This window comes from Macaca mulatta, chromosome 11, assembly GCF_049350105.2.
Source record: "Macaca mulatta isolate MMU2019108-1 chromosome 11, T2T-MMU8v2.0, whole genome shotgun sequence".
In the NCBI taxonomy this organism is placed as follows: domain Eukaryota; kingdom Metazoa; phylum Chordata; class Mammalia; order Primates; family Cercopithecidae; genus Macaca; species Macaca mulatta.
The window spans coordinates 102,821,459-102,841,555 of record NC_133416.1 but is presented as its reverse complement, the minus strand read 5'-3'; the positions used below and the strand labels follow the sequence as shown (position 1 = coordinate 102,841,555).

The 20,097-nt window shown below is 38.1% G+C and overlaps 1 protein-coding gene across 2 annotated transcripts in view; it reads right to left on the bottom strand.

The window, feature by feature from the left end:
• METAP2 (methionyl aminopeptidase 2) overlaps window positions 1-20,097 on the bottom strand; it is a 42,622-nt gene that overhangs the window by 10,690 nt on the left and 11,835 nt on the right. For both annotated transcript variants that reach the window (NM_001266460.1, XM_015152393.3), the window contains 5 exon segments: window positions 1,232-1,328; window positions 9,526-9,620; window positions 10,479-10,660; window positions 11,381-11,542; window positions 19,541-19,643. In NM_001266460.1, coding sequence (NP_001253389.1) covers window positions 1,232-1,328; window positions 9,526-9,620; window positions 10,479-10,660; window positions 11,381-11,542; window positions 19,541-19,643 — 639 coding nt within the window.

The following is a 20,097-nucleotide window of genomic DNA, read 5'->3' as shown; positions in this document are numbered from 1 at the left end:
ACCCAGGAGGCAAAGGGTGCCGTGAGCCGAGGTTGCACCATTGCACCCCAGCCTGAGCAACAGAGCAAGATTCTGTCTCAAAAAAAAAAAAAAAAGTATAAGTCTGGTAATAAATTTCAGTATTTAGACATAAAAGAGGACTGTTACGTTGGTGGTAACTGTCTATATAGAAGGCACGGTCAGGTTCCAGAAGAATCACTTCTGCTCTTGGTAGAAACACATAATGGGCAATAGGAAATGCAAAGAATGCTGAACGGTGTGAATTTACTGAGTAAGGGGCAAGAAAACAACACGAGAGTCTCCACTCAGAGTCTACAAAGAGAGACAGAATTCTGTTAAAGGAAATATAGAAAATATTCTATAAAGAAGTTATTAGAACAGGGTCACAGAGAAAAATGACCACAGATGAGGGAGGAGGATGGTGGCTGGGGGATGATCAGACAGACCTGGGAGCTGGAGGAGGACTGGACTGACAGAGATTAACGTACAGCACCAGAAAGCACAGGGGACTCTGGGAGTATATACCTGAGGTAGTCACTGGTAAAGACTAGAAAGCAAAGGGACTTGGGAATTAAAGTGATACACAAGGAACTGGCCTCCAAATTCTGAATGTGATTCCAAAAAACCACAGGCTAGGAGCAGTGGCTCACACCTGTTATCCCTGCACTTCGGGAGGCTGAGGCGGGAGGATCGCTTGAGCTCAGCAGTTCAAAATCAGACTGAGCAACACAGTTAGACTTCGTCTCTACAAAAAAATTAAAAATCAGCCAGGCACGGTGGCCCTACCCGGGATCGCTGAAGCCTGGGAGGTTGAAACTACAGTGAGCCTTGGTTGTACCACTGCGCTATAGCCTGGATGACAGAGCAAGACCCTGTCTTTAAAAAACAAACAAAACAAAAAAAAACAACAAAAAAATCACAATGAGTCATCCTCAATGGCAAGAGACCTGGCTTCTCTCAGCCTTGATTTGACTAGTCACAGAAAACTGGCTGCGCTTTTTGGTTGCCCCAGGATATTTCCTTAGGTGTTTTCTTATCAGCTAACAGTGTGGCTTGGCAATAGTTTCCAGTTAGTTACAACAGTACTCCTACCATGCTCTAAGCAGGTCATTTCCCCTGTCTTCTTTCCTTGAATTCCCAAGACAGAAACATGAAGCAGCTGACTCAAAGAAAGCACTCGACAATAGTTTGTAAAATCAATTTCAAAATAAGATATATTAAAAGAATATACCTTGATATGTCTTCCCATCTATTTCAACTTCATAGGACTCCATAACTTCTTGGATGGCCTCACCAACATCACACAGACGAACATCAATTCCAGCACACTAAAAAAAGAGTAACGTATGCTTTATTATTCAAAGTGCAAAATTTTCATAGCAACTTAATTTTCTAACATTTAAAAATAAGGGACAATCAAAAACTGCTTTGTACATAGTAATTTCCTGTTTAAAATACTTTGCAGAGGATTATGGGAGGACAGTGAAGTATTAAGCACCAGGAATCTGCTTCCCTAAATAGGTAACAACTACACTGACAAAATCTGTCTAATGTAACTACTTGGGAACTTTGGAGTCTACTGAAGCCTTGCAACTTCCAGGGGAATAATGGGATGGTCAAGTGTGGTTAACTTCCATCCATTTCAGCTCTTAGCACAGTAGCAGCACTACTACACACCGTTCCATAAGCTCGTGGTTGGCTCATATTCCTGAAGCAACATGCACACAGCTTGGGGGTATGTGAGTGGGCAAAATAGTCTATGTCCTAAACATCAGGGATCTGTGTTTTGATACCTAGTTGCTGCTTCTGGTCACATAGGCCGAGATATAGAAGTGGCCACTGTTGTTGCATCTCCCTTCATAGTTGCAAACCTCGCCCTTACACACCCCTGTGACTGAAGTGACTTTCAGATTTAAATGGTGAGCACCCCTTTCCCCTCCACTCCCTCACACTCAGCATGGCCTCCAGCCCACACTCATTTTGATTTTTCTCCCCCTTCAGGGCCCAGATATTAAAGACTAGGTCATTCAAAAACAACTGCATGTACGAGAAAATTGTAAAAGTGAGCGCACATGCCCAGGGAAAGACCTGAGAAAAACCTGAAGTTTACACCTCAGGTGGATGCTTGGCAGAGACTGGCTACAAGAATCAAAAACAAAAAAACCAACACAAAAAATCTAAAAGAAATGCTGGGGAAGGGGGAATATCTGATTTTCAGAATTACCACATTACACTGAAATATGCAGTGTTCAACATAAAGTCACAAGGCATATAAGGAAATAAGAACACCCATCAAAGGAAAATAATAAATTGACAGAAACTATCCTTGAAAAAAAAACCTGATGGCAGATCTACTACTAGACAAAGCCTTCAAAACAACTCTTCTAAAGATGCTTAAAAAATTAAAGGAAGACATTGAGAGAGCCAAAAAAAAAAAAAAATGTATGAACAAAATGAAAATATCAAAAAAGAATAGAAAACCTAAAAGAAAAAAAAAAATTCTAGAGCTGAAAAGTACAGTAACTGAAATGAAAAATTCACAAGAATTCAAAAGTATTTGAGCAGGCAAAAAAAAAAAAAAAAAGAACCAGCAAACCTGAAGATAAGGACAAGGGAAATCACCAAGTCTAAGAATAAAAAAGATTAAAGTGAACAGAACCTCAGGGACCTGCATATCAAGTAGACCGATATATGCATTATGGAAATTTTCAGAAGGAGAAAGGCAAACAATATTTGAAAAAGTAATGGCTGGAAACTCCCCAAATTTGATGAAATACAAGAATATAACATCCAAGAAGTTCAAAGAACTCCAAAAAAGATGAACTCAAAGAAACCCACACACACACACACACAAAAACATGATAATCAAACTTGCTAAAGGACAGAGGGAAACCTGAAAGCAACAAGAAAGAAGTGATTCACTATATAGGAGGGATGCTCACTTAGACTTCAAGCACATTTCACACTAGAAACTTTGGAGGCTAGAAGGCAGCAGTGCAACATATTCAAAGTGCTAACTAAAAGAAAAAAGCTGTCACCCGTGAATCCTATCTGGGAAAACTGTCCTTCAAAAGTGAGAAAGAAATCAGGCTAGGCGTAGTGGCTCATGTTTGTAATCCCAGCACGTCGGAAGGCCAAGGTGGGAGGATCACTTGAACCCAGGAGTTCAAGACCAGCCTGGCCAACAAAGTGAGACCCCATCTCTACAAAAAAGTTTTAAAAATTAGCAAGGTATTGTGGCACATGCCAGCTACTTGGGGAACTGAGGTGGAAGGATTTCCTGAGCCCAGGAGGTCGAGGCTGCAGTGAGCCATGATCATACCACTGCGCTCTAGCCTGGGCAACAGAGCAAGACCCTATTTCAATTTGAAAAAAAATATATTATCAAAAAAAAGTGAGGGGGAAATTATGATTCCCAGATAAAAGCTGATGGAGTTAATTACTACTAGACTGGGCCTGCAAGAAGTGCTCAAGAAATGCCCTGCAAAGGATACTACATAGTAACTTGAAGCCATATGAATTTTTAAAGTCTCAATGAAGTAAAATAAATAGTCAATTGTAACAACTAATATTATTCTAAGAGTAGTCTGCAAACACTGTTTTCCGCATGACTTAAGGAACTAATACATTTTTAAAAAAAAATTTTTTTTTTTTGAGACGGAGTCTCGCTCTGTTGCCAAGCTAGAGTGCAGTGGCGCAATCTTGGCTCACTGCAACCTCTGTCTCCTGGGTTCAAGTCATTCTCCTGCCTCAGCCTCCTGAGTAGCTGGGACTACAGGCACGCCACCATGCCCAGCTAATTTTTGTACTTTCAGTAGAGACAGGGTTTCACCATGTTGGCCAGAATGGTCTCGATCTCTTGACCTTGTGATCCGCCTGCCTCAGCCTCCCAAAGTTCTGGGATTACAGGTGTGAGCCACCATGCCCAGCCAAAATTATTTTTATTCTAAAAGCTAGTATTATTATAACTTTGGTTTACAATTCCATATTCTATTTTCTATATAACTCAAGAGACTAATTCATTTAGAAGAATTATTAGGCCGGACACAGTGGCTCATGCCTGTAATCTCAACACTTTGGAAAGACAAACTGGCAGGATGGCTTGTGACCAGGAGTTCCAGACCAGCCTGGGCAATATAACAACACCCTGTATCTAAAAAAATTTTAAATGTTATTTTATTTTTACAATTAGCTGGGTGTAGTGGTACACGCCTGTGGTCCCAGCTACTTGGGAGCTGAGGCAGGAGGTCTGCTTGAGCCCAGAAGGCCAAGGCTGCAGTGAACTGTGTTCATACCACTGTACTCCAGCCTGGGTAACAAGGGAGACCTGTCTCAAAAAAAAAATCCTGACAAAGGAAAACCTTGAACCTGATGGCTTCCACTGGTTAATTCTAACATTTAAAGAACTAATACCACTCCTCAAACTTTTCTAAAAACCTGAAGAGAATACTTTCTAAGTCATTACATGAAACCAGCATTACTCTGATACCAAAGCCAGGCAAAGACACTATAAGAAAATTGCAGGCCAATATTCTTATGAACGCTGATGCAAAATCCTTAATAAAATATTAGCAAACCAAATTTAATTGCATATTAAAAGGAACACACACCATGACTTAGTGGGATTTATTCCTGAAATTCAAAGATGGTTCAACATAAGAAAAACAGATCTAATACACACATTAACAGAGTGAAGAAAAATAACCATATGACTGCCTGAATTGATGCAGAAAAAGCATGACAAAATTCAACACCCTTTCACGATGCAAGGCTCAACAAATTAAGAACAGAAGTAAACCACCTCAACATAATAAAAGCCATCTATGAAAAACCTACAGCTAACATCATACTCAATGGTCAAAGATGGAAAGCTTTCCTCTAAGATCACAAACAAGGCAAGGAAGGCTATCCACTTTTGCCGTTTTTACTCAACATAGGTCAGAACAATCAGGCAAGAAAAATTAAAAGTCATCTAAATTGGGATGGAAGTAAAACTATCTCTGTTCACAGATTATATGATCTTACCTGTGGAAAACCCTAAAGATTCCACACAAAAGAAGTATCAGAATAAATTAATTCAACCAAGTACAGGATACAAAGTCAAAACATAAAAATCATTTGCATTTCTACATACTAACAATGAACAATCTGAAAAGGAAATTACAAAAATAATTGCATTAACAATAGCTCAAAAAAAAAAAAAACTTAGGAATTAACCCCAAGAAGGTGAAACACATTGAAACACATGTACAATGAAAACTATAAAACGTTGCTGAAATAAAGACATAAATGGAAACACATCTGATAAGGTTTGACTCTGTGTCCCCAACCAAATCTCATCTCAAATTGTAATCCCCACATGCTGAGAGAGGGAGGTGACAGGATCATGGGGGTGGTTCCCCCATGTTGTTCTCATGATAGGAAGTTCTCATGAGACCTGATAGTTTTATAAGCGTCTGGCATTTCCCCTGCTTGCAGTTCTCTCTCCTGCTGCCATGTGAAGAAGGTCCTTGCTTTCCCTTTGCCTTCTGCCATGATTCTAAGTTTCCTGAGGCCTCCTCAGTCAGGTGGAACTGTGGATAATTAAACTTCTTTCCTTTATGAATTACCCAGTCTCAGGTATTTCTTTATAGCAGTGTGAAAATGGATTAACATAACATCTCATGTCTATGAATTAGAAAACTTAATATCGTTAAAATGTCAATACCATCTGAAGCCATCTACACATTCAACACAATCCCTATCAAAATCCATTTGGTGGTTTTTGCAGGAAAAAAAAATGCTAAATTTATATGGAATCCCAAGACATCCTAGATAGCCAAACAATTTTGAAAAAGAACAAAGATGGAGAATTTACACTTCTCAATTTCAAGACTTACAACAAAGCTACAGTAATCAAAACAGTGCGGACATCAGGCGCCAATAGTTCATGCCTGTAATCCCAGCACTCTGGGAGGCTGAGGCAGGAGGACTGCTTGAGGCCAGGAGTTCAAGACCAACCTGAGCTTGTCTCTATAAAAAACAAATAAAATTGATGGGTATGGTGGCACGAGCCTGTAGTCCCAACTACTTATGAGGATGAAGTAGGAGAACTGCTTAAACCCAGGAGGTACAGGTTGCAGCAAGCCAACATCACGCCACTGTGCTCCAGCTTGGGTAACAGAGCAAGACCCTGTCTCAAAACCAAAACCAAACCAAACCAAAAAAACCCAGTGTGGTACTGGCATAAAGACAGACATATAAACCAATAAAATAAAATGAAGAGTCCAGAAATAAACCTCACTTACAAAGACAAATGATTTTTTTTTTTTTTGGACAAGGTCTTGCTTTGTCACCTAGGCTGGAATGTAGTGGCGTAATCTTGTCTCACTGAGGCCTCAACCTCCCGGGGCTCACGAGATCCTCCCACCAGAGCCTCCTGAGTAGCTGGGACCACAAGGGTGCACCATCACACCTGACTAATTTGTTTAATTTTTGGTAGAGATGGGGTCTTGCTATCTTGCCCAGGCTGGACTTCAACTACTGAGATCAAACGATCCTCCCACCTCAGCCTTCAAAAGAGCTGAGATTATAGGCATGATGCACTGTGCCTGGCCCAGATGAGCTTTGACAAGGGTGTCAAGACCATTCAAAAGCAAGAGAACAGTCTTAACAAATGGTGCTGGGAAAACTGGACATTCACATGCAAAAGAATGAATGTGGACTCTTACTTAACACCATATAAAAAATTAACTCAAAATGGATCAAAGACCTAAGTTGAAGACCTGAAACTATAAATACCTTAAAAGGAAACAGAGTAAACGCTTCATGACATTAGATTTAGCAATGATTTACTGGATATGACACCTAAGGCACAAGCAAAAAAAGAAAAAACAGACAAACTGGGCTTCATGAAAACATTTTATGCTTCAAAACACAGTATCTGGAGTAAAAAGGTAACCTACAAAATGAGAAAAAATATCTTCAAATACTATATCTGATACAGGACTAACATCCAGAATCTATACAGAATTCCTAAAACTCAACAACAAACGAATCAATTAAAAAATTTTGGCAAAGAGCTGGGCATGGTGGCTCATGCCTGCAATCCCAGCACTTTGGGAGGCCGAGGTGAGGGGATAGCTTGAGCCCAGGAATTCAAGATGCTCCTGTGCAACACAGCAAGACCCCCAATTTGAAAAGTCTCGCTCTGTCGCCCAGGCTGGGGTGCAGTGGCGCGATCTTGGCTCACTGCAAGTTCCACCTCCTGGGTTCACGCCATTCTCCTGCCTTGGCCTCCCGAGTAGCTGGGACTACAGGCGCCCACCACCACACCCGGCTATTTTTTTTTTTTTTTGTATTTTTAGTAGAGACGGGGTTTCACTGTGTTAGCCAGGATGGTCTCGATTTCCTGACCTCATGATCCACCCACCTTGGCCTCCCAAAGTGCTGAGATTACAGGCGTGAGCCACTGCACTGGGTTTTTTTTTTTTAATTAAAAAATAAATAAATAAAAATGGGCAAAAAACTTGAATAGACATTTCTCCAAAGATATTTAAAAAACAAACAAACAAAAAAACTACCCAGAAAATAATAAGTGTTGGCGAGGAAATAGAAAAATTGGAACCCTTCCTTGTGTACTGTTGGTGAGAATGAAAATGGTACAGCCACCGTGGAAAGCAGTAGAGAAGATACTCAGAAAGTTTAAAAAGACATAATTACCAGATGATTCCTAAATCCACTTCTGGGTATATACCCAAGAACTGAAAACAGACCTTGAAGAGGTATCTGTACACCCATATTCATAGCAGCAATATTCACAATAGCTAAAACATGGGAGCAATCCAAGTGTCCATCACTGGATGAATGGATGAAGAAAAATGCGGTATATACACACAATAGATTATTTAGCCTTAAGTAAATTCTGACATATGCTACAACATAGGTGAACCTTGAGTATATTGTGCTGAGTGAAATAAACCAGTCACAAAATAACAAATACTATATGAGGTACTTGCTAGTCAAAATCATATATAGTAGAATGGTGGTTGCCAGCACATGGGGAGAAGAGGAAATTGGGAGTTACTGTTTAATGAGTATAGAGTTTCAGTTTTACAACATGAAGAGTAAACAGAGCTGAATGGTGATGATGGCTGCACAATATTATGAATGTACTTAATACTAATGAACAATATACTTAAACATGGTTGGGCGCAGTGGCTCATGCCTGTAATCCCAGCACTTTGGGAGGCCAAGGTGGGCAGATTACTTGAGGTCAGGAGTTCGAGACCAGCCTCGCCAACGTGGTGAAACCCCATCTCCACTAGAAATAAAAAATTAGCCATGCGTGGTGGTGTGTGCCTGTAATCCCAGCTACTTGGGAGGCTGAGGCAGGAGTATCACTTGAGCCCGGAAGGCAGAAGTTGCAGTGGGCCGAGACTGTGCCACTGTACTCCAGCCTGGGCAACAGAGTAAGACCCATCTCAAAAAAAAAAAAAAAGTTAATATGGTAAATTTTCTCTAATGTCTATTTTAACTGCACTTTCCTCCAATAAAAAAAAAAAAAAAAAAAAAATTGGGTGAGTGGGGAAAACCTGGGCTGTACCAGAGCTTGGTGGACAGAGAGGGATGAATCAGTTGAGCACAGAGGATTTTGGTGGCTATGAAACACTCTGTATGGGCCGGGCGCAGTGGCTCACACCTGTAATCCCAGCACTTTGGGAGGCCGAGGCGGGCAGATCATGAGGTCAGGAGATCGAGACCATCCTGTCTAACACAGTGAAACCCCGTCTCCACTAAAAATACAAAAAATTAGCCGGGCGTGGTGGCGGGTGCCTACAGTCCCACCTACTCAGGAGGCTAAGGCACGAGAATCGCTTGAACTTGGGAGGCAGAGCTTGCAGTGATCTGAGATCGTGCCACTGCACTCCAGCCTGGGCGACAGAGACACTCCGTCTCAAAAAAAAAAAAAAAAAAGAAAAAAGAAAAAAGAAAATACTCTGTATGATACTATAATGGTAGATGCATTTATATTTGTCAAACCCCTTAGAATGTATATTACTAAGAATGAACCCTAATGTAAACTATGAACTTTGAATAATTGTGATGTGGTCAATGTTGGTTCAAATGGTTTTAACAAATACACCTATGTGGTGGGGATGCTGACAATGGAGGAAGTTGGGGAGGGGTGGGAAATCTCTGTATTTTCTGCTCAATTTTGCTATGAACCTAAAATTGCTCTAAAAAAGAACCACAAAAAAACCACTGCCAACTGACAGGCAAAAATAGATCCAAACTCTGTTTTAATAAATTTTAGCAAAGTTCAAGGGTAACAAACAAAAAAACAAACAAAGAACAACCTTTGGTACACAATCATACAATTACCCGCTTAAAACCATAAGGGCAATGGATCCGTTTTATTTGTCTTAATTACCCAAAGACCTTAAACAGGCCTTAAAAGTGCTTAAATGCTGTTAAGTGTTTAAAAGACCTTAAAGTGCTCAAAATACTTGGAATGAAATGGTGCTTTAATAAAAGTTCACATACCTTTATTCCAGTGTTAGTAGCATCTTTTACAGCTTTTAATAATGTATCATATTTGGGATTAAAAGTGACAGTAAAAGCACAGTCAATAATCCTACCTGAAAGAGAAAATTCCTTTTAATTTTACTTATCAGCTAGTCAATTTATCTACTTTACAGCATTTAATCTATTAATCTTGCTAGTTTAACATAAAAATAGAATGAAGGCTCAAATGAAGGCTGCACTCCAAATACCCACAGATCATTCATAATCAAAGAGACAAAATGTAGAAGTATATAAAGGATTCAGAATAGAAAGAATTACAGGGTTAGTATATATTACTCCAAGACAGCACCAGTTCAGTGCTCACCCTGGCAGTTACACAAACATATAAACAGAAACAAAACAAATACAAGAAAAGACTAGGGAAATGAGAAATAGCAACGCAGGGCAGAGAAAGTATACGGGGCTCTGAATATAGTATTACTTTTCCAAGGTAATGAAACCTTAGGTAAGTATTTATTCTAAGCTTGCTTTCTCACTTGTAAGAAAGATAACAAGGTGCTTACCTAATCGGGTTTTGGAGAGAATTCGAAAAAGCAAACATGTATATAAAGGCTGATAAACTTAAATATTCTGAATAAATGTTATTATTTGAATAAAAGAGGTATGAAACAATGACCTGAAGATAGGATAATGTCTTTCATGCCTTGATACAAAAGGTAATAAACCTTAACTACCCAACAGTTTTCATTTTATTCCACTTAGTAGTATGCTTTCAAGTAAATCTCACAACTGCCTCTCTCTCCTTGTAAGTGCACTAAATTTTTTTTTAATCTGCCTCAACACACCTTTACTAATGAAGGGAGGAAGCAAAAACAAAATTTGGGAGTTCAGTATTTATCACTCCATTTAACAGAGACAAAAACTAGCTTTTCAGGAGCAGGCTGGGGTAGGAATTTTCTGCAAGAATTTACCACTTATATGTGTTCCAAAGTCTATTTTACAGATGTCATCATACTGCAATACTGTTGTGTCACCGGCATTGGGAGTATAATGGGCAGCACAATTATTGAGAGAACATCCAGTAGGAAATGCCAAGCCTGCATTTAATCCATTCTCTTTAATTAACTTGCGTGAACAGTCTTCCAACTTTTCACTAAAACAAAAAAGCAAAAGGAACTTGTTTACTTTTACATTCTTACTTTTATATATTAATACCATACAGTTCATCAAGTCCAGAAAGTTTACCAAAAACCTTACTTTCTGAGAATGATCTGAGCACTTTCTGAATATAAATAAATAACAGTTCTCTGATGCTATGAAAATAGCTTATCTTTAGAAGACAAGGAATTTGATTCTGTTAGAAACAGAGAAAACACACTCCACTTTTAACTAAATTTACTAGAAAATAAGAGTATAACTTAGACCAATTTAAATGCTGATCTTAGTTGTTCATGTTGTATATTTTTTAAATTATAGGAATCAGAGAATTACATGTTATACTAATCATTTATCAAAAGGAAAAACTAGAGAAATAATTACTTGGTTTTGTTACTGTATTATCATCATGTTCTGTGTTTGGGCAATTGCTCCAATACTTTTTTATTTCTTAGTATGAATTATTAGATAGCAAAATAACATTTCCAGACAGAAAATAATCAGTAATGACTGCGCACAAAATAGGGTGGCTGAGGTGCCAATGTGTACTCCTCTTCATGGTTTTCTCATAGTGACACTAAAATAATCTAGAAGACATTTCTATAACCTTTACTTAAAGATTTAGCAAAGTGGTAATGAAAGCCAAACATTATAATTGGAGAGTTTGTACTTATAAACATGTTTTTATCATGTTCTTACAAAAAAATATTCCTTTTACCAGATTTCTATCATTGTCATCCCAGGCTTGATCCAGCTCATTACGTATTTTCTAACTTGTCGATGTGCTTCTGCGGCTTCTCGAAAATCATTCCAAATCTCTTCACTTGCCTGATCTAATGCTTTCTTTTCTTCACTTGTAGTTCTCCAAGCAGCTGTTCGCCTTGAGTGGGCATAGCATACTATTAGTCATAAAACAGCAGAACAAGCATAAAAGCTGAGGGAGATACAACTATACTAAGTAATAAGACAGTTCAAATAAAAATACATTACATATTCAGTTTATGTCAACAAAGTTTCTGAAATACAAAAAGAAGTATTGCAACCAACCCAAATGAAACTAAAACCATTTTAAGACTCTAAGGGAGGAAAAAAATCCTCCTGTGAGATTTCATTCAGTCAGAGGAACTAATACCCTGACAACACAAAAAGATAACAAAAGAATCAGAAAAGTCTGAAGAGTCCTAGAATCAGAGTAGGTAGGAGTCATCCTTCCACTTGAGGTCTTATATACTTTAGAGACTTCAAAGGAGCACAACAACAATTTGCATTTAATTTTGCCAACAGGGTAACTAATAACCGAAGAAACTGACTTGGAAATCTGCATATACTTCCTCAAAACACGTATTACATGCGTGTGCTGGGTTTTTCTAATTGTATATATAAGAGGTATTCTTCCTTGAAAGACATGGCTCACATTTTAAAACTGCCAGTGCTAACAAACTTCTTTTTTAAGAGACAAGGGTCTTACTCTGTCACCCACGCAGATGCAGTGATGTGATCATAGCTCACTACATCCTCAAACTCCTAGGTTCTTCCTGCCTCAGCTTCCCAAGCAGCTGGGAGTATACAGGTGCATACCACCATACTCAGCTAATTTTAAAAAACTTTTTATTTAAAGAAATGGGGTTGCTATTTTGTCCAGGCTGATCTCGAACTCCTGCCCAGAAGTGATCCCCCTGCCTCAGCCTCCTGAGTGGCTCGGATTATAGGCGTGAGTCACCCCATCTGATAGAATTTTTTATTCAGTATCTGGGAATGAGATCCATGACTCCCTGTAAGTAGGAAAAACATGAACTGCTTTAAAACGATATATTTTTTAAAAATCTAAACAACTTTCACACTTTCTTAAATACTGAATATGCAGTTTGCAACTTAGTGATCACCAAGTATAAATTACACAAGTGTAGAAGTGATAACTTCAAGGTACTGCTATTTGCCTCCTCTGCTGTTTTGTAAATAAAATTTTATTGCAACATGTGCCCACTCATTTATGTACTGTCTACAGCTATTTTCATGCTATAATGGCAAAGCTAAGTAACACTCACGGCCTAAAATATTTACTACATGCCTTTCGAAGAAAAAGTTCACTCAACTCTGCCCTAAGCTACAGACCCTGGCCAAGGTGGGAGGATCACTTGAGGCTAGTAGTTTAAGACCAACCTGACTCTACCAAAAAAAAAATTAGCTGGGCATTGGGCTTATCCCTGTAATCCCAGCTACTCAGGAGTCTGAGGCAGGAGGATCACTTGAGCCCAGAAGTTCAAGGACACAGTGAGCTATGATTGCACCACTATACCCCAGCCTGGACAACAGACCAAGACCCTGTCTTTAAAAACATAAAATAAAAAATAAAAATAAATAATAAAGAAAAAAGAAACGGAATTAAAGAAATTCTTTTGCTCAAAGTCTCGAGTTCAAATAGAAAGTTATTAACAATACAAGAAACCTAGTGTCAGGGTCTATAATTCCAGACTCCCCAAAAATTCCTTCTAAGTGGACTAAAAAATTTTTTTTAAATCTGCCTCACACCTTTACTAAGAATATTATTTTCCTACATTTGATCTTATTTTGTTCAGTCAATTAAACAAAAGTATAGCAATTAAAGCCAGGCACAGTGACTTACTCCTATAATACCAACAGTTTGGGAGGCCAAAGTGGGAGGATTGCTTGAGGACAACAGTTCGAGACAATCGAGGGTGACACAGTGAGACCCTGTCTCTACCAAAATATATACATACACACATATATATACACATATGTGTGTGTGTGTATATACACATAAACACACACACACACACACACACAATAGGCCAGGTGCAGTGGCTCATGCCTAAAATCCCAGCCGTTTGGTAGGCTGAGGCAGGAGGACTGTTTGAGCCCAGAAGTTCAAGGCCAGCCTGAGCAACATAGCAAGACTCCATTTCTACAAAAAGAAAAAACAATTTTAGCCAGGCGAGGTGGTACATGCCTGTAATTCCAGTTACTTGGGAGATGGGGTGGGAGGATCACTTGAGCCCCAGAGGTCAAGGCTGTACTGAGCTATGATCTCACCACTGCACTCCAGCCTGGGTGACAGAATGAGACCCTATCTCAAAAAACAGTAGTGGCCGGGCGTGGTCGTTCACACCTGTATCCTAGCACTTTGGGAGGCCAAGGGGGGCAGACTGCATGAGCTCAAGAGTTCGAGACCAGTCTGGGCAACAAAGCAAAACCCTGTTTCTACTAAAAATACAAAAAGTTACCCAGGCATGACAGTGCACGCCTGTAGTCCCAGACACTCGTGAGGCTCAGGCACAAGAACTGTTTGAGCCTGGGAGGCAGAGGTTGCAGTGAGCCAAGACTGCACCACTGCACTCCGGCCTGGGCGACAGAATGAGGCCCTGTCTCAAAAAAATAATAGTAACAATTAAAATGTATGCGTATATCACATAAAGTCCTTCCTTTAAAAACTGGTACTTAAAGGGTAAGAAATAAAGCACATTTTAACTCTGACTACAAGAAGGAACTATAGTTGATTCCCAGTTGATAGAGAAAATTCTTACAGAATAATATCACCTAATAAATGTAGAAGGAATGAAAGAATTAAAAATCCACCATTTTGCCGTTACCAATGAAATAACCCATAAAAGCAAGGATCATCAATGGATATTAAAAGAATTAAGTGAAAAGTTGTTACGAAAAGGATATTCCTTTCTTCTCAAGTTTGCATAAACTAAATAGGAAGGAAGGAAGATAGATACTCCAAATGATACCAAAGTAGCCCCACAGATTACTTGGAAACTGCAAAAAGCAAAAAGTACCTTTAAAGGGGAAAAAAAAAAAAAGAGTTGGCCGTCACATTAATCAAGAGGTAAAACACAATAAAACAGTAGGATAGCCTGACATTACATCTAATATAGCAGAATATGGTACAATGTGAAGATCATAATCACTTATTTTATACCTCTGTCAAAAATGTTTAACCTAAATCTAATCTAAGCCCATTAACACCTAATTCCAGTTTACAGAAAACACAGAAATAGAGAAAAAAGTTCAACATCCCACAAGGAAACAATCGGAGAAATCCCACAACATGAGACGTTCTACAACTGCCTGATTGCTTCAAAGAGATGGGGCACTGAAGAGAAAAGAGAAAAAGGTGAGGCCTCTAACCATATGCAATGAGAACCTCAAGTGGATCCTGGTTTTAGAAAGTAAACAAACATTACTATAACTATTAAAAATTTGTTTCAAAACTACTTGGGAGGGTAAGATGGGAGGATAACTTGAGCCTAGAAATTGTAAACCAGCCTGGACAAGACAGCAACACTCCATCTCAAAAAAAAAAAAAAAAAAAAAAAGGTTTCAAGCTATGTGTGAGAAGAGTTCACAACAGTCGTGTGGATACACTCAAAACAACTACCCACAAGTTAATAATTACAAGAGGAAAAAATTAGTAACAATACACTTGAGAAACTGGCTAATACTTTAAACAAACGGTAAAAATCAAACATCACCAATAAGGAACAAATTGACATTGTATGTCTCTAGATATAACACCCGGAAAAGGATACTGTATGTACATTACCTAGTATTACAGCCAAAAATGCAGTCTGATCTCAAATGGCCCAGAAAAAAAAATACTATGCCGGGTGTGGTGGCACACGCCTGTAATCCCAACACTTTGGAAGGCCAATGCAGGAGGATTGCTTGAGCCCAGAAGTTCCAGGCTACAGTGGGCTATGATCACACCACTGTATTCCAGTTTGGCTGACAGAGTGAGACCTTGTCTCAAAACAAAACAAAAAAAGAAAAAAAACTATATATATACAGACTCACCAGTTTAGCATTTTTCACATTTGCCTTATATCTGTCTTCCAAGGAGAAAATGGAATGTTATTTGTATATGGCAATATGCATACTTGTTATATTTCAGTGAGATAGAGAAGAATAAAACAATGTGGCAAAACAAAGGAAATCTAGGTGAAAGGTATCTGGGAATTCTTTGTACTATACTTGTAGCTTTTCTGGAAGTATAAAATTATTTCAAAATAAGAAGTTTTTTGAGTTTTTTCTGAGAGTTTCGCTCTTGTTGCCCAGGCTGGAGTACAATGGTGTGATCTCAGCACACCACAACCTCCTCCTCCTCCCAGGTTCAACAGATTCTCCTGCCTCAGCCTTCCAATTAGCTGGGATTACAGGCATGCACCACCACGCCCAATTAATTTTGTACAAAATAAGAAGTTTTTGAAAATACACTTAACCTAGAGTAGTTTCAAAGGTGAGTTATTTGTGATAATTCATTCACTTTCCAATAAAAGTTTATTAATAAAACAATGAAGGAAAGATACAAACTATATCAAATCTGTAAGAATACTGAATCTGATCTATTTGCAAATAGTCAAAACTGGTTATATGAATGTAAAAAGTATTGAGTTTTATTAAAAAGCAAACACACCATACTATCTTATACCTATTCTGTATTTCTCCAGGATAACATACAATACTGCAATATTTAAGACAATTACTTTGAAAAGTATTGTAACATGTAATTAATATCTTCCCTTATTATTTCAAAAACAGAAGTTATTCTTATTTAACTTCAATAGAAGCTGAGAGTAAGGAAAAGGAAGTTTTTGAGGTTTACAAAAATCTCATTTTTTTATGTATTAAATACCACTTCAAATGTTCCACAATATTCACATTGTTAAAAGTATTAACAGGCCAGGCGCGGTGGCTCAAGCCTGTAATCCCAGCACTTTGGGAGGCCGAGGCGGGTGGATCACGAGGTCAGGAGATCGAGACTATCCTGGCTAACATGGTGAAACCCCGTCTCTACTAAAAATACAAAAAACTAGCCGGGCGTGGTGGCGGGCGCCTGTAGTCTCAGCTACTTGGGAGGCTGAGGCGGGAGAATGGCGTGAACCCGGGAGGCGGAGCTTGCAGTGAGCCGAGATCACGCCACTGCACTCCAGCCTGGGAGACACGGCGAGACTCCGTCTCAAAAAAAAAAAAAAAAAAAAAGAAAAAAAAAAAAGTATTAACAATCTGTTAACAAGTATAAGAAATCAATGGCTTTCCTCCACTCTAGAGAAACAGAAATGGGATTAAAATATTTAATTCACATCACTAACAAAAACCATAAAACACTTAAGAATAAATTTTAAAAGGACTAGAACCTACCTGGAAAAAAAAATTGAATTAAGTGAAAAAAAGTATCAAAAACATTCCATGACATTGGATAAGACAAGGTGATAAAACTGTCAATTTTCAGAAACTAATACATAAATATAAATGCAATTCTGATGAGAATTCTAACAAGGACATTTGTGTGTGTGTGTGTGTGTGTGTGTGTGTGTGTGTGTGTGTGTGTAAGACTACATGACTGAGAGTAGCTAGGTATTAAAAAGAATTGTTTGGGATATCAAATTAAAATGGTGTTAGCATAAGAAACAGATCAGTGGAGCAGAGTAAATAATCCAGAAACTGATTCCATTACATACATGGGAATACAGCATGTGACAAAGGCAGTCATTCAATTCAGTAGGAGGGATTATTTAATAAACAATAAACTGACTCTGCACTGGAAAGAAAAATAAAATTAGTGTTCCCAACCTTACACAAAAAATTACAGATTAAAGATGTCATAAAACACAAAATAGGTGTTCAAGAAAATCTAAGAGACTACTGGGAACTCGGAAGTATTAAACATGGACATATAATGCATTTAAACATTTAAAACTTCTGGAAGAGCAAAAGATATCATAAACAAAGCCAACGATCAAAAGATGCACGAAATCACTAGTAGTATAAGAACTGGAAATTATTAATATATTCTTTGATTAATCAATCTCACTCCTAAAAAATTATTTCAGAATATAACTACCAGTACACGAGAGAGAGAGAAAAATACACTACATATCCAGCTACCTATTTACCTAAGGAGGTTTACTGCAGAATGGTTTATAGTGGCAATATTATTGCAGACAAAAGCAATGGCCATCAGCTAGAGAATGGTGGAATAAAGTGCGGTACACTCACACCATGGAATATTATGAAGCCATTCAAGATAATAATATAACTATTCTAACTGACTTGGAGGAACTTCCAAGGGTTAGCCCTGAATGAGAAAAGATGAAGGAAAGTGTGCCTATGATTCCATTTTTGTAAAACAAACAATGATCAAACATTCCCTTACATAAACAGACAGATGTATACATATATGAGCATAGAAAAAAATATGGAAGGCTACCTGCTAGGTGGTTAACATGGGTCTGGAAGGAAGGAAAAGAAGAGGGAACAAGCAAAAAAAAAAAAAAAATTAAGAGATTGTATTTAAAAATAAATGTGATCATATCATGTGTACTATAAGAATTTATTAATGTAAAATTATCTGTATCTGTGACATTTTAAAAATAGGTGCTTTTAAGATAGGGACAACTGATGATTTCAAATTCAAAGAAAAGAAGCCCATGCCATATAATTCCAGAATTTCACAGACTTATTCCCTAAGAACATTCATAACTGGAAATGAGGGAGCAGGTGGTAATGTAACAACAGTATGTTCTTTCTTCTTTTCTTTTTTACGTTTAAAAAAAAATAATGGTGTCTTTATAGGCCAAGAAAACAAGAGCTACAGTAGAAGCTTTCTTAACCAATGACTGCAACCACTGGATTAAACAATACTCTTAATTCCCTCTGTAAAACATACTGATCAATGTCCACGGTATTATAAATACTGTGGGTGACAGGTTATTACTCTAAATAACAGGAACTAGCTTGCTTTATGTTTACTACGCATCTACTCTTCCAAGTGCTACGCATATGTATCATTCCTCACCATGACCCCACAGAGTACCCATTTTATGGATGAGGAAATAAAAGCACAGATGTGATAATTACTTGCCCAAGTCACAAAGCTAATAAACATTAGAACTGGGATTCAAATGCAGATAGTTTGGTCCCAGCTTCCATGCTTTCAATATGTCTGCATAATGCCACTTCTGCTAACCATGTGAAATGTATCCTTACAGAACACCTTGAAGAATAAGGTGAATTTGTTCCCAAGACAGTTTAAGTCATCTGTACTTGTTATGGTAATGATGTGATTTAATAATGTTATATTGACTGGGCGCGGTGGCTCACCCCTGTAATCCCAGCACTTAGGGGAGGCCAAGGCAGGCGGATCACCTGAGGTTGGGAGTTCAAGACCAGCCTGACCAACATGGAGGAACTCCGTCTCTACTAAAAATATAACATTAGCCAGGCGAGGCTGGAGCAGGAGAATCGCTTGAACCCAAGAGGCAGACGTTGCAGTGAGCCAAGATCCCAGCACTGCACTCCAGCCTGGGCAACAACAGTGAAACTCCGCCTCAAAAAATAATAATAATAATATTAAAAAAACTGTTTCCATGAAAACTACCCTGATAAATCTCAATAAGGGTAAGTCATCAAAAAACACTTCTGTCAAATTAAGTGTAGGTAAGAACTATCAAAAGGTTTCAGGGAAAAAAAGTAAAGATATAGTAGACATCAACTCTTCTGTCACTCAGAAACCCCAAATGGAATTGTAGATAACGCATTATGAATACATATGAGGGGGGGAAAGTACTAATCCACATCCAAATTTCAAGAGAGGTGAAAAACAAATTTAAGTTAACCTTTATCTACAAGAATTTTTATTTTGTGATCCTCAGTTTAATACACTTTTTAAATGACCAATAACCTGCTATTGGTCCCAATCATTTTGGGTAAGAGGGCTTCTACTGTATCTTCTTTATGACAAATTTATAAGCATTTATTAAAGTAGTGGAGCAAAGTTCTGAGAAATGTCAAATCTGCTTTATTGCTAAGCTATAACTGTCAAAAATTAAACTGGAAGTGATTTGATGATCCTTACCCATCTTGTGTGGGTGGGTATTCGCATTCTTGTCCTTTGGGAAATACACCATTAGGATACAGGTCACATATTGGAACTGAGGGAGGGTCTGTTTGAACTTTTGCTGTGAGATACAAATAAAGCATTAACTTCTGTAGTTAAAAATAAAATTAAGCACTTATTAGAGTTTTCTCAGTTCCTAATGGTGGTTATATGTTCTGATTTTAAGGAACCTCCTCCTTGCTGTCACAGTTAAAAGCAGAAGATACTTCACGCTGGCCACCTCCTCACTGATTTATTGCTGCTTGGGAAAAAGAAATTTTTAACTCCTCAGAACTCCACTATGTATTTAAACAGTACGTGCCTTGGCAAAACGCACACTTCTAATGTTTTCATCTTCATTCACTATACTAGAGATGGAATAGCACAGACAGGTTGGCTTTCACAAGTACAAACCAAAGTAATAAGAAGTCCTATAGCAATAAAATGAAAATATAAACCTAATATATATTAATAAAATAAGAAAACCTATTATTTCAAGAGTATATTAGGTATAAAAGTTAAGAGCATACATAATC